The sequence below is a fragment of the Suncus etruscus genome, chromosome 5 (genome assembly GCF_024139225.1).
Source record: "Suncus etruscus isolate mSunEtr1 chromosome 5, mSunEtr1.pri.cur, whole genome shotgun sequence".
Taxonomy (NCBI): Eukaryota; Metazoa; Chordata; class Mammalia; order Eulipotyphla; family Soricidae; genus Suncus; species Suncus etruscus.
The window spans coordinates 33608971-33621683 of record NC_064852.1 but is presented as its reverse complement, the minus strand read 5'-3'; the positions used below and the strand labels follow the sequence as shown (position 1 = coordinate 33621683).

Below are 12713 nucleotides of genomic sequence, written 5' to 3'. Positions count from 1 at the left end.
TAAAAAACTTATCTTGAAAGAAATACACAAATGAGATTCAAAACTAGAGTTCCCATTAAAAATTGTAGGAAAACACTCAAATAGAAGAGGTATGAATATATATTTTCACTTTCTGCAATGAAGAAATGTTGGAGACACATGAAACTAACAATAATGTTGGCAAAAGAACAGTAGAAAGAGAAGTGGATGGGAACAAAGTAGCCACGGTGTTCTCTTTATTACATGATGAATATATTTTTGTGAAGCGTTATGATTTTTGAATCATCACAAGTATTGCACAAGTCACGGTGAGCTTCTTGTCCCTAGGGCTGTAGAAATTGTGGGGTTTTTGATACACAGCTCTATATAATCATTCATCAGTATTCATAGCTAAAATCTATGAGTGTTTTAAAGGTACTTATGGGGAAAATCAACTATTTGTGACCATTCTACTAAAAAGTATATAAATGTATATTTATATATTTGTATATATATTTATATACTTGTATACTGTATTGTCTGATAAAATTGATATTAAAAACCCCACAAATCTTGAACCTAAAAAATAAAAACCTGTAAAATTTGAAGAATAAAACTGTTTGGCCCAGGGAAAAAGCTCATTTGTGGAATGTTTGCTAATTCCTGAGTCTGATATAAAATACTAATATTGGAACATCTGTGAACACCAATCACCCCATATTTGAGCAATTAGCAGGAATCTTTCACACACAGCACTGATGTGTATGAATCCTCTGGAATAGAAATATCTGCATTTGGGTTGTAGCATGCTAAGTGAAGTGGCATATGATGGACATCTGTTTTTTTTCCATCAGTAGGCCCTTGTATTATTTTATTTATTAAATGAGCATGAATGTTTCGATAAAAGTAAATTATAATAGAAAAATGTCCAGTAAGCTATTACTGATACTTTTACTAAGTGTTCTATAAAACCCACAGTTACACAATAGATGAATGTAATATGAGTAGGAGAGAAGAAAATTTTTTTTAGGACAGAGTGTTTTTTAAAGAAGCAACTATGGTTGAAAAATTGAGATAGATTTGATTAGATAAAGCAAAAAATACAAAAGTAAATTCCTCAAAATTGTATTAATACTTTGAGGCCTACTAATAACATTGAGCCATTATATATATACATATATATGTTGAAGCTTTTTAATACATAAAATAAAATATATACATAAAACAAATAACATTTATCATTGAACATTTTTGTGCAGCAGAGCACAATTAAACCGCAAATAATTAGAATTGATATTCTTGAAGTATATATATATATATATATATATATATATATATAATTTGTCTAACTTTTAAAAAATCATTCCTTTCTCATTTTAATAAATTTACTATTAGACTTCAGGAATATCAATTCTAATTATTTGCGGTTTAATTGTGCTCTGCTGCACAAAGATGTTCAATGATAAATGTTATTTGTTTTATGTATGTATTTTATTTTATGTATTAAAAAGCTTTGACATATTTTTGCTGCTAATTTGAGAATATATGTATATATGTATGCTCCACTATGCAAATATTAAATGCTTTATAGTAAAGTAATCCACCAACGCACCTCAAAAAACATCAAAAAATACGAGATAGTATTTTAATATGATCTCACATGAAAAAAGTACCATATTTTAGTGTAAATATCTATTGATTATATGTGAATGATAGAACATTCTGTAGTATTAGAGTTGAAGAAAAACAATTTCTAGAGACATTAAGCTAATTTATCTAGTGATTTTTAAAGCAAATGTGAAACCTGAAAACCCAGGGAAATATGAATTCACTTATTAGTTGATAAACAAGATATGACTCATAATTTATACGTCTACTCTCCTGTGAAATGCTGATCCTAGATTGGCAATGCTCTTGATAAAAGAATGAATGTGTTTATTCTGAACAAACATGTCCTGAAACTTGTACAGGAATACTCCATAATGTTTCTGTCTTGGTTGCTCTGTAGGCTTAAAACCTTTATAAATACTGTGCTGAAATGCATCAAATTGTGCGACAAAAACCTGCCATTCTTCAGTTAAGCTTCCTTTATCAAGATGAAGAGGCACAATGCTCTGTCTCCCTGAGCAATCCTCCAAACCAGGAACTGACATGTCATTTCACTCAGCTAGGGGGGCAAACCTGTCAAGTTTTAAAACATTAAATGGATAAGTAGAAATCTATATTATTATATCTCTCAGAATGCCAGGTGTTTTCACAATAAATGGCAGAAAGTTCCTTATCAGAAAACAGTGGAATGTTTAGTAGTATGTGTTTTGAATATGCATTTATCACTTTTGTACATCCCACTGAAAAAAAAGGCAAAGAAAAGTGAAACAACAGTAAGCAAAACCCAGAAATATCCCTAAAGCTTTTATTTCTGTTCTAGTTTTCATTTTCTGATATGATCAGTTTTATTACTCATACAAAGGTAATATCTTCCCGTTTACAATTACATGGAAGTCAAAACACCATCCAAGAAAACAAAATCTTGCAATAAACATGTATCTCCCAAGTATACTGGGTTTAGAGATAAAGCACATTGTGTTGGTCCATCCATTCAATGGAGACATGTTTCTTTCCCTTAACCCCAAAGTCTGCTATTTTTAGGTGGTTTTTACTTTTCTGTTTCTATAGTCTACCTTCTCCTATTCCTAAGAATTTACAAAATTATATATATTTCCACTGCAATGGCTTTCACATGTAAGAAAACAATAATATGTTTTTGAAAGGTTAAAACAAATATTTTCTGCTGCTGACAATTTCAGTCTAACATCTCACTTCACTTGGCTTCAGATATTATATTCTTGACTCAATTAATTTCATTAACCTTTAGAGATGTTAATTAATTTGACTAAAGCCAAAGAAGAAACTTGAGGTTTAAAATGTCTGTTTGGAGGCATACAGTAAGAATTAAATGTAGACTGTTAATTTTCCAGCTTTATTAACTGTACAAAAGGAATTAGAAAATCTTCACATATGTATGTTTGCTTAGAAAGACATCTGTACAATTTGCTGTTATTCCAGTAAAAAATAAAGCCAAAGTAGAAGATAGTCACTGGAATAAAATTTTAGCACATTTTTTTAACAATTTATTTGGTCGTTATTGATTTCAAGTAAATACGTGTTAAAAATAAACACAGGAGACCAGCAAGAGTGCAGCTGCAATGAGCAGTGGCCAGATTTTGAATTAACCTCCAGGTAAGGGCACTTAAACCAGACCAGCTGCTTTTGTAGGTTATGGGAAGAATTCGGTGAAAAAAAAATTCCCCAGCTTGATTTCAGCAGAGACCAGCAAGAGTGCAACTTGTGAGCAGTAGCCTAAGTTTGGATTAACCTCTAGGTATGAGTGGATGAACCAGTTCAAGCTGCCTATAGGATATGGGTGGAGTTTGGTTTCTGTGTGGGAATCCCCAGCTTGAGTTCAGTAGACTATAAGACCAGCAAGAGTGCAGTCATTCTACTTAGCTTTGTGGCTGAGCATTTCTTCGGTTAAGGAGCTGTACCACAATACTTAGTAAGAGTACCATACAAAAACTTCACAATGGATAAACTATGCAGAACCCCACCACACCTTGTGACTGAAGAAGCTAGTTCTGGAGACCCAACAAATACCTGACACCTACATAAAATTTTTTGGTCGAAACTTTAGAGAGGAAATTTCATGAATGTTCAAGGAACCTAGAGAAACTATAGAACAGACAGCCCAAAACACTCAAGAAGTTATTAAACAGCAATATCATGGCTGACAAACATGGCAGGTAAAATTATAATCTCACTGGAAAGCCTCAGAATTACAGCCACTGAGAACAAAATCTTTGATATAAAAGACGAGCTGCATAACAACAGAAGAAGGGTGGGGAAAAAAACTCAAAGAAAGTGAACAAAAGACAATAGAACTCTGGAGTAAACTCAATAGAAACAACATAAGATCATTGGTGTCCGGGAGAATTGGTGTCCACGAGGAAAACTCTGATGAAGAATCAATAGTCAAGAACATCATTACTTAGAAATTCCCAAACTAAAAAGTGCATGCAACCATATTCTGGATGCCCAAAGAGTGCCAGCTAAAAGAAATCTAAAGATAAACACCCCAAGACACAGTAGTCACAATGATGAAAACCACAAACAGGTATATAACATGAAAGTGGAGCAATCAAAAAGGAAATTTATATATAAAGAGTTATTTTTAAGATTTACCGAAGATTTATCGCAAGCAACTCTCATGGACCATTGTAACAAAACTCAATGAATGCTTTGCCAAGAATACTCTGCCAGACTTTCATTCAGGTTTGAAGGAAGTATACTCAGCTTTATAAACAACAGCCTAGAAAATTTAAAGAATCAAAACCAACCTTAAAAGAAGAGCTGGAGGGTCTATTCTAAGCCAAGGCAAACCCAATAAATACAACAAGCTCCTACAATAAGATGACACTTAATCCCATGACAATCAACGTTCTCAATATCATCTCTCTCACCTCTTCTATTAAACACAGTACTAGAAGTACTCACCATAGTAATTGGGCATGAAAAAGATAACAAGGGCATCTAGATAGGAAAGGAAGAGTCAATCTCTCAGTTGGTAGATGACATAATATATATTTTGAAAATCCTAAAGACTACCAAAAATTTTTAGAAACAATAGAGTTGTATAGCAAAGTGGCAGCCTACAAAATTAATACTCAAAAAATTCCATGATATTTTATGTACAAATTACCCAAGAAAAAAGCCAAAAAAAATCTTATTAAAAACTTTGCCTCAGAAAATCAAGTACTTGATATCAACCTAACTAAAGAAGTGAAAAACCTATTAAAGAAAACAATAAAATACTCATTTAGAAAATAAAAGAGGAATCATAAGAAATGGAACATATTCCCTGCTCATGTATTTGGGGAGATTAACATCATTAGCATGTCAATATTTCCCAAAGCATTGGATATATTATATGCAATATCTATATGAGTTTTCAAGTGGATAAAATATTCCTGAAATTTATTTGGAAAAAATATATGCCTATAAAAAGCAAAAGAAATCATTGGTTAAGATGAAAGGCATAATTTTTCCCAAATTTAAATTGTACTGTAAAGCATTATTCATTTAAATGGCATGGTATTGGAATTAAGACAGACCCTCAGATCAATATAATAGATTTATGTATTCTGAGACGGATCCTCCATTATCTAGTCAATTATTCTTTGATAAAGGGGTCCCATAAAGCCAGGAGTGATTTCTGAGTGCATAGCTAGGAGTAACCCCTGAGTGTCAATGGGTGTGGCTCAAAAACCAAAAATAAATAAATAAATAGAAAAAATTAAATGTAAATATCAAAGCAATATTCATGTTGCATAATAGTTGTAAGTTACTTAGGTTTTACTATATCACCAGGATTTAGAGTATGATCTTAATAAGGTTGTGTTAAATACTATGCTTATGATAATTATAGATTTGATAATTTCACATGGTACTATGAAAAAGTAGGAAAAGTGGAATATGTAGCTGACATAAGATACAGACTTTAAAATCTACTGTTTGGTTTTCTCCTATTTCCTTTTTGACCAAAAGTCCTATTACGTGGATTTAGAATTATGTCCCATCGTTTTGTCTAGAAATAAAAATTCCACAGTTGAGTTTTCCATTTATTTTTTCATATCTTGTGAACTTTTCAAAGTTTAATTCCTAATAACCATGTCAAATTATCTCTCTTAAAATATTTAAAATGTTATATCTCTAGGTACTGAGGATAACATGCAAGAGGCCATAAACTATTTAAGGCATAAATTATTTCATATGAAATGACTGTCTGAAGGTATCATTTACTGTAGTAAACAATCAATGAGATGTAACAGTGAATATAATAAAAACAACATTTTAAGTATGTATAATTTAACTTCATGAGGTATTAGTAAAACTTTGATTATTAAGGAAGCAAAATACACTGGTCCTTAATATTTGTTACTTATCATATTGGTATATGTTCATGGGCTTTTATCCCTAGTAAATAGCATAATTTCAATAATTAGCAATAGTTTAACTGTCTAAATTTTAAGTATATTTTTTATTTTTCAAGCCAAAAAATTTCATACTCTAGAAAATATTCAAGCATAATGTTTAAATATGTATTTGGTTTAATTGTGCAATATTCATTTAATTTCTATTAAGTGTGATAATACCTTTTTGTCACCACTTGTCCTATATGCGTCTTGACACAGAAGACCTTCCGTGTCTGAATGCCCATACCACATGAAGCTTCTCCATTCCAAGCAATAGTTGCATTAAGGGCAGTTACCATAGTGTCTTCTTTACAGGAACTCCAAGGTGATGTTTCCCAGTAGAGTTGTGTACAAGAATGTTCATTGCAGGAGCGATGTTCTTGAAGGACCTGAGTAGGTGGGCATGGCTTTCCACCTAAAAATAATAAAAATATAGATGCGTGTCATTTTTATATAATTGTGTTTTTATTTTTGTTGCTGTTGTTTTTTATTCTTTAATAGTCTTTTAGCACAGTTTTCTAAAGGCCTGAGTCAGTATGCCTTCCTTTCCTAAATACATCATTTTTTTTTCTTGAGAACTGCATGTAGGTTGCTAACTAATAGGCAGAAGAGCACATCAATTTTTAAAATTGATTCTGGAACTGGAGTGATTGTACAGTAAGTAGGGCATTTGTCTTGCATGAGTCTTACCTGAGTTTTATCCTCACCACCCCTTATAGTTCTAATGAGTTTCATTAAGCATGATGTCCAAGTGCAGAATAACCAGAAATAAACTATTATCACAAGCAGTGTGACTCAACATTTTTTGAAATAATGTACTAAATAATTCCACTGCCTGTTTCAAGGGCTTTTGTTTTCAAGTTAAATAATAAAATTTGGGACTGGAACAATATAGTACAGTAGTCAGGGTGCAGCATTGCATACGATAGACTCTAGTTCAATCCTTAATATCTAATGTGGTCCGCTTAGCCCTCCCAGCAGTGATCCCTGAGTGCATAGTCAAGATAACATTGATCACTGCTGAGGATTGCCCAAAATCAAACAAAAAAGATAAATAACATGTAAAAAAAATTCTGCTTTTATTTTAATAAAATAAAAATTTGGTTGTTTCTATGAAACAATCAGACCATAGTTCAAGACCTTAAAATCATTTTACATTGACCACACAAATCCACATGACTTTTATCTAGATATGTCATTTCTTTTCTAAGAGAGAATTCCATTTCTTTAACAGAGTACCATTTTAGTCTCCTATGCTCTATTAAGGAGAACATCCTATTGCAATTTGAGAAATAGAGACAAATCTCAAATCTTCTCAAGTGAGAGGCTATACTTAACCTATAAAGCAATATCTGAAAATGAATATTCCACTGACAGGATGACCAGAGATATTAACCCTGATACATTTGGACACCTTAGACAATCAAATTTCATTTTAGACTTTTCTTTTTTATATATAAGAAACTAGTGAAAACTATTTTTATACAAAGTATTAATATTTCTAGGTTTTTATTTTTATTCAGTGGCTAAAATATTTAAAAAAGATTCACAACCATGTTTTCTTATGTTAGTTATTTATTATTATTTATTATGTAATTTTAAAATTTATATATTGTAGTTAAGGAGATTATAAAAGCACTAAAATGTATGGTACTGATTCTATCTACAACCTCCCCCACAAAAAACAACCCTTAATGTGCCCAGAACATTCCACGACTCTTTGTGTATCTTTTAATCTGCTTTTCTTTCTTCCCCTTCCATTTCTTCCAGTTTTATTTTTTTTTTGGTAATTGATTCTTTATTTTTTTATTTAAATTAGAAACTATTATTTTTCTTTCCATAAATATAAGACACAGCAGGGGGTTAAAGAGCACTTTATAAATATGAAAGTCTTCATTCTTCTTGACCTAGCCCCATTTCTTAGGATCACAGAATTGGTTCTTGTTTAAAACAGGAAGTTTCTCACAGTAGGCAGCAGCTCTATTTTGCTATTCTATTGAGCACTAGGCAGAAGAGGCCAAGGGAAAGTATGGAAGAAATGACTAAGTGTCTGGAGAGAGAAGCCATTGCTCCTGCGCTAAGAATGATAGCAAAGGCTATTCTAATTTGCTCTTATGTACCTTTCTGCAAACTTACAGTGCATTTTAGCTGTTCAAAGCCATTGCACAGCCTTCATTTTTTGCCTCTCACAATGTGCCAGTATGACAGAAAAGGAAATCAGGACTCATGGATCAGGTGGTAGTGGCAGTTCTCAGTCAAGGAATCGCCTCTCTTATTACTAGGCAATATATATTTTTTCTCTAACTGTATAAGAAAGCCGAAACTGGATATACATTAATCAAAATTTTTTCCTTAAAATTAAACTATAATTCTATATATAATCATGGTTTGTACATATTTACAAACTAAAATAATTAAGGAAAAGTATGAAATCCTGCATAAAATGTAACATTAAAGGGATAAGACAAGCATAAATATAAATTTAATAATTTGGATTAATGATTAGATATATAAATTCAAAGTAGATATTTCTATTTTATAAGTTTGGCATTTTATTTCACAATTTCACTCCTACTCACCTTCTCCAGATAATGCCAGGATAGTCCTTGATCTGGTCTGTTTCCCTTCTGAATTTTTATTTGAACAAGACTGGGAGCAGGCTGACCATCCTGTCCACTCACTCACCACACAATCCATTCGGCAGGGTATTTCACAAGTCATTCGTTCAGGAGGAGGAGATTCTGGACAGAGATTCCTTGATACCTCCTTCCCTGTAATCAATCAGAGCAAGGTCAGCATCTATCAACGTAAAGTCAATACAGTTCAAAGGACATTTAGACTCATGACATACATTATTAATTTAGTTTAGAAGAATCTTCATCTGGTATAGAAATAAAGTGTATATATATATGAATATATATCATACATAGCTATATATGATATATATGAACATATATAGATATACATGGTTGGTTGCTTTTTTATTATATTTATATCAAGAAAAGGAGACTTCAAAGAAATCTTTTGACATTTAGAAAAGTGCATGCCATGACAGATCTCCCATTTATCAGCCAATACGGTAACAAACTATACATCTTCCAAGTATGATTTAGCTATGAAAGGCTCAACATAGGCATTGTTGACATCCTTAAATGAAAAGGTAAAAGAAGTAAACATTTTACTGCAAAATTGTGTTAACAGCATTTTATTAGTTTAAAAGCTACAAAAGATGTATAACCTTAATTTTCTTTGGGATACTTTCACCTACAAGATATTATGCAAAAGTAACACACCACTTTTATATGAAGGGCCATTGGACTAATATTTATGAGTTAAGAGGAAACAGCACTAATTGATTTAGTATCTTACTTCAATAATCTGATGAAACACTCAAACCTATATTTACATATGTGTGTACACATATACATATATACAAATAATATACAATATACAATGAGACCGTTTTAATAGACATTAATACTAAAATCATGTGTATTACATATTTATTTTTGCATGTCTCAAATGCTTACAATAATTACTTAAATCTCTCTTGTAGGCAGGGAGAGGGTTCAGCTGGCAGAGCTTTTGCTTGTATGTAGCAACGGGGAATTGATTCCAGGCACCCCACTGAGTCCTGACAGGAGTAATCCCTGATCTGAGCATAGAGCCCTAAGACCTCCTAGTGTGAAGACACACGCAAAAACAAAACAAAACAAAACACCTTAGGGTAGAGAAAACAAAAACCCTGTAAGTTTTTTATTCACTAATTTTAATATTCACTAATATCCTGTCATATATATATATATATATATAATAGTTCCACTTTAACAATACTCCTCATTAATACTATAATTATAAAACAGAGGATGAAAAATAATGCAATTTCTAGTATTACATAACATAAACTGTGAGATAGCGATAAAGTTGATGTCATTATATGCTTCTGGAATTCACTTATTATTTGTGTGACAGAAATAAATGAAAGGGACTAATATTTAAGAGAGTATCTCTTCTGTGCCATCCTGGTCACAATAGAAAGTCTTCAACGCAGGAAAAAATATAAGATTTGGAATATCAGGAGTTAGTGGCTCTGAAAAAAAAATAATTTTCTCAATATTATATTAGTCTAAGTTTGAAGCAATTTAGGAATTTCCCAACTTCCAAATTATTAACTATTATTTGTTATTTAAAAATAACATCAGTGTACCTAATTCCAAAAGTATAGATACTATTTATTTTTATTATTTACTTTTATAAAGTGAAAGAATAGTGAGCAAAACTTCCTGGAGGAGAAAAGGTACAAACTTACTTTTTGCATTCATATTTGTAAATGAGCTGAGGATCATTGCCCATGAGGTATAAATAAAACTTTTCAAGCATATTATGAAAAGTAATAGAGATTCTACCAGATAATCAAGCTGAAAAGAATGCTCTTTCCTATTTTTTCACTTTCAATCTATTTTATGTTTATGCATACAAATTTGCACACGTCTGCACACACAGAGACAGCAATACAGCTAAGGGAGATCCAAACACAGAAGAAACCAGACCAAAACGAAATATTCAACTTACAACTAATTCAAATTTTCCTTCCACATTTCTTAATATGATTGGCATGCTTTTACACAAAACATGTTTATAGCAAAGTATTTTGAAGTACCATCTTGAAAAGGACTTTCTGAGGAATACGAGATATAAACAGGTTTTAGGAAGAAATAAATAAGAGTAAAAGCAAAATACTAAACTGGATTAAATGAGTAAAATTTATCTCACAACTGAAGGACATAGGTCTGCAAATGTCATATTATGACATCAGACTCCTGCTTTATCATAAAATTGAGTTTAAAAGTCCTAAAAGGAAACTTTATTTCATAAGTAAAGGTCAAATTATATAGGTGTGTTTTAAACAGAACATAGAGCAGGAAAGATGATTTGTATGGAGAACGCGCATGATAGCAGTTTTCAAAAAGGAACAAACAAGAGCAGGGTTAAGAATTTATGGCAATATGTGAATAGGTATTTCAGTCAATAGAAATGTCAGCAATGATATAGTGGTAGAAGAATACATAATTTTAGGAAAACTGTTAATACTGAGACAGCACAAGAATAAGAGAAAACCTACTATGAAGATTTATTTGATGTAAAATATGAATTAATTAGGTAGAAGCATAATATTTTTATATCCATGCCTTTCTTAAATTATCAGTTGTTCATATTTTATATATCTTAGAGTAAAAATTATCTTAAGACAATATTCAGCACCCTTTGTAATTCAGTTTATGTGTTCAAATATTTTTTAAACCTCAAGCTAATTCAGAAAGCTAAGTAGAAAGATATATCCTTTATAGGGACACCAAAAACATAGTGAGAAATTATGGCAAGGAATTGTAATTTGTGTATAAGTTATTTTCTATGAAATATTACACAAGGCAATTTGTGAAATGAGTCCCTAGTCACAGGTCTTTTTGTCAGCTCAATGAAATATGGAAAGATGAATCATATATTCCTTCTTAAGTCTAACACTTAACTTCTTAAACTAAAGTTATCTTATTTGTAATAGTGAAATACTAGCATTTACCTTTTGGTATATACTAAAGACTAGAAATTATTCTAAAGACTGTAAATTATTAAAAATAAATTTTAATACATAGCAAACTACCTAATTATAGAGGACTTGATACACAGGAACCTTATAATTGTACTATTGGGGGGGGCAGATAAACAGTATACCTTACCTTGCCTTTCAAGGTGCTTGCCTTATAAGTAAATAACCTAGGTTTAGTCCTTCAAAAACTAACAAAGAAATTCCTATGCATATAAGGGATTTGATGCTTAAGTATAAGCTCTTACACAAGTGGATTGCCCTCCACAAATCTATATTATATATCACATTCTCCCATAAAATAGTCTCTGTTTTCTTCTCTGGAGAAGACTACTCTTTATCTCTGTTTTATCCTTATCTCACTATTCACTCTCTTTATATCAGTCTCTCTCTCCTCTAATTTCTCCAAATAAATTTCTTTAAATAAGGCTATCTGATTTACTAAAATAGTATAATTTTCATCTCCATCAATAAATGAGAAGAGATGAACAAACATTTATTAAAAGAAGACATGCAATGGGCTTGTCACTTGTCATAGAAAAATGCAAATCAAAAAATAATAAAATTTCTTCTCATTACAATGATATTCACACACATCAAAATATTAGAAGCAACTAGTGCTTATGGGATTTGGTGCAAGGGAGCCCTCATCTACTGCTATTATGAATGAATGTCTTCTGATTAGCGCTCTATGGAACACAGTCTGCAAGCGTCTAAAAAATAAGAATTGAATTTTCGTATGACCTAGCATACCACTGCTTGGACTCAATCCCGAGTTTATAAATATTAAATCTAAACTATATTTACACATTTATGTTCATTGTATTGCTATTCACAATTACCAACATTTGGAAACAACTTAGGTGTCCTAAAACTGATGAGTAGTTAAAGAAATTGTAAAATTTATATACAGAGTGTAATGCCACAAAAGTTTAAGAAAAGTGGAAGTCTTCAAGTTATCAAATACATATATAAAATTGGAGAGGAATGTGATGATCACAGTCCTTCAGAAGCGAAATAACAATAGAGCATTTCCACCAGGAGTAAGGGAAAACTATATCTCAGTGAGATGAGAAAAATACAGAATAATCTGTCATATGTGGAGTATAAAGGAACATAATGAA

The 12713-nt window shown here is 31.4% G+C and overlaps 1 protein-coding gene across 1 annotated transcript in view; it reads right to left on the bottom strand.

Annotated features, from left to right (window-relative positions):
- Positions 1 to 12713, bottom strand: part of THSD7B (thrombospondin type 1 domain containing 7B) — a 957836-nt gene that overhangs the window by 402022 nt on the left and 543101 nt on the right. The window contains exons 8-9 of the mRNA XM_049773766.1: positions 8567 to 8758; positions 6168 to 6402 (exon numbers count right to left, since the gene is read on the bottom strand). Of these exons, the coding sequence (XP_049629723.1) occupies positions 6168 to 6402; positions 8567 to 8758 (427 nt within the window). The remainder of the gene's footprint in view (positions 1 to 6167; positions 6403 to 8566; positions 8759 to 12713) is intronic.